The 1,993-nt window shown below is 44.8% G+C and overlaps 1 protein-coding gene across 1 annotated transcript; it reads right to left on the bottom strand.

The window, feature by feature from the left end:
* Positions 1-1,183: 1,183 nt before the first annotated feature.
* LOC129773496 (uncharacterized) lies at positions 1,184-1,600 on the bottom strand. Its single transcript, XM_055777108.1, has one exon. It carries the CDS (start codon positions 1,598-1,600, stop codon positions 1,184-1,186), a length of 417 nt encoding a protein of 138 aa, XP_055633083.1.
* Positions 1,601-1,993: the final 393 nt, after the last annotated feature.

Below are 1,993 nucleotides of genomic sequence, written 5' to 3'. Positions count from 1 at the left end.
AGCAGGTAGGGGTGCAATTCTAGGAGCGGATGGTCGAGCCTTTTGTATTTTGCACCACAGACACCGGTTGACTACGGTTTTTACCTGCATTCGCTGCCGTGGCACATGGAAACGGGCGCACTTCGTTGACCACCGTCTCAGAATTGGCTTGTAGATACTTCCGAAGATAGCAGTATGATGGGACATTTTTGATCTGCCGAAGCTACCTGTAGACCACTTATGCGCCCATCAACGCGCAAAATGCCCTGTTCATCCAGTGTCGGCGTCAATTTAAAAAGCACACTTGATTTGTCCACCGTTTGGTGTTCATCAATAGACAATCGCTCGTTTTTCTGCAAAATGGTGATCTCATCTGTGTACGCATCTAGCTGAACAATTCTCCATAGCAAATTTTCAGCGGTCTGTAATTCTTGCTGACTTAGGATTTCCTTCGTGAAGGGTTGCTGCATTTTCTTTCTACTGGCGTCCACAAAACGTCTAATATAAACTACAGTCCGTAGCAAGAAAAGCGGACGTAACTCTTCATCGGTAGAAGAAATCTCCTGTACTAACTGAGGCCAATTCTGTTCATTCAAGTACAAGAACTGAACGACCGACGAACCAGCGACTGGAAGTGTCAAAGCAAGGGCCTTTCTCCCACTTGGTGGCTTCTTCCGCTACGTTCAGTTTACTTGGCGACCATCTCCATTCGGTCGCGTTCGTTGACGACAATATTTCGCCGACTCGACAAGCGACAAATTGGCGAGGAATCGTGGTATGTTGAATAGGTGCAAACTTCGTTTTAGCAGAATATGCATCCTTACTGGCGTCAACAAATGTTTGGACTTCTAGGGTTTCGTACATGCTAGAGCTTGCATCTTCAAAATAGCAGCGTCGAATGCGGATCTCTCGCACTTGGCTGAATAATGCGATCCATTTTGTCCAACGACAGTAGATATGATCGTTGACACGCTCGTCCCACTGTATCTTTTGGCGCCATACTATTTACCTGCATCAAAATCTTGCCGTGGACTAGAAAAGATGCCAAGAGATGCCGAGCGGATCGAACAGGCTCATGATGCACTTGAGAATCTGTCGTTTTGTTGGTATCACTCCCGAATCGATGATTGAAGCGATTTCCTTTCGAAATGATGAAAATATTAATTCATCTTCCGCAGACTGGCAGAGCATTCCCAAGACACGCTCAGTTTTTTCCGTTTCCAGTCAAGTTCAGCTCTTTAACTCCGTCCGCTGACCCTTCGCCTAGATAATCCAAAACATCTCGGCTGTTTGAGGCCCAATTGAGAATCATAAATCCGCCTTTGGAATGTATCATCTTCACATCCTCTGCCACCACCTTCGCATCTTCGATCGTCTCGAAACTACTGAGGTAATCATCCACATAGTGGGATTTGATAATTCCTCCCACCGCTCTGGGATATCGCTCCGCGAATGCCTTCGCATTCGTGTTTTTGATGAATTGTGTGGAAGATGGCGAGCAGGTTGCACCAAATATCGCGACGTCCATGTTGTAAACTTGTGGAGGTTGATCAGGACTATCACGCCACAGGAACCGCTCAAATTGGCGGTCGGACTCGATGATTTGAAGCTGATGGAACATCTCCTTGATGTCGCTGAAGATTGCGACCGGAAATTGACGGAAACGGAACAGCACGTGAGATAGTGGTATGGGTCTGGATTATCCGGAGTATTGATTTTTTTTTCACTCCGGATAATCGAATCCTCCGGATAATCGAGTCCTAAGAAACGAATTTTCTCTCGGTAAACGTAATATAATTATGATTTGCACTTATTTATTAAACGGTTTTGTCTAGGTTAGACCATTTGTATGTATGTGACTTCGTAACTTTGTAACTTTGTCTGTAGCACTGTACCACATTAATAGAAACTTAACCCCCTTCCTGTTGACCGTTCGATCTGAAATTTGGAATACATCTTTATTTCTGGTGTCATTATAAAACTGCGAATTCCATTATCTTGAAAATCCAAGATG

Source organism: Toxorhynchites rutilus, chromosome 3 (genome assembly GCF_029784135.1).
Source record: "Toxorhynchites rutilus septentrionalis strain SRP chromosome 3, ASM2978413v1, whole genome shotgun sequence".
NCBI lineage: Eukaryota > Metazoa > Arthropoda > Insecta > Diptera > Culicidae > Toxorhynchites > Toxorhynchites rutilus.
The sequence above is the reverse complement of the archived record's forward strand: the minus strand, read 5'-3'. Positions and strand labels throughout refer to the sequence as shown.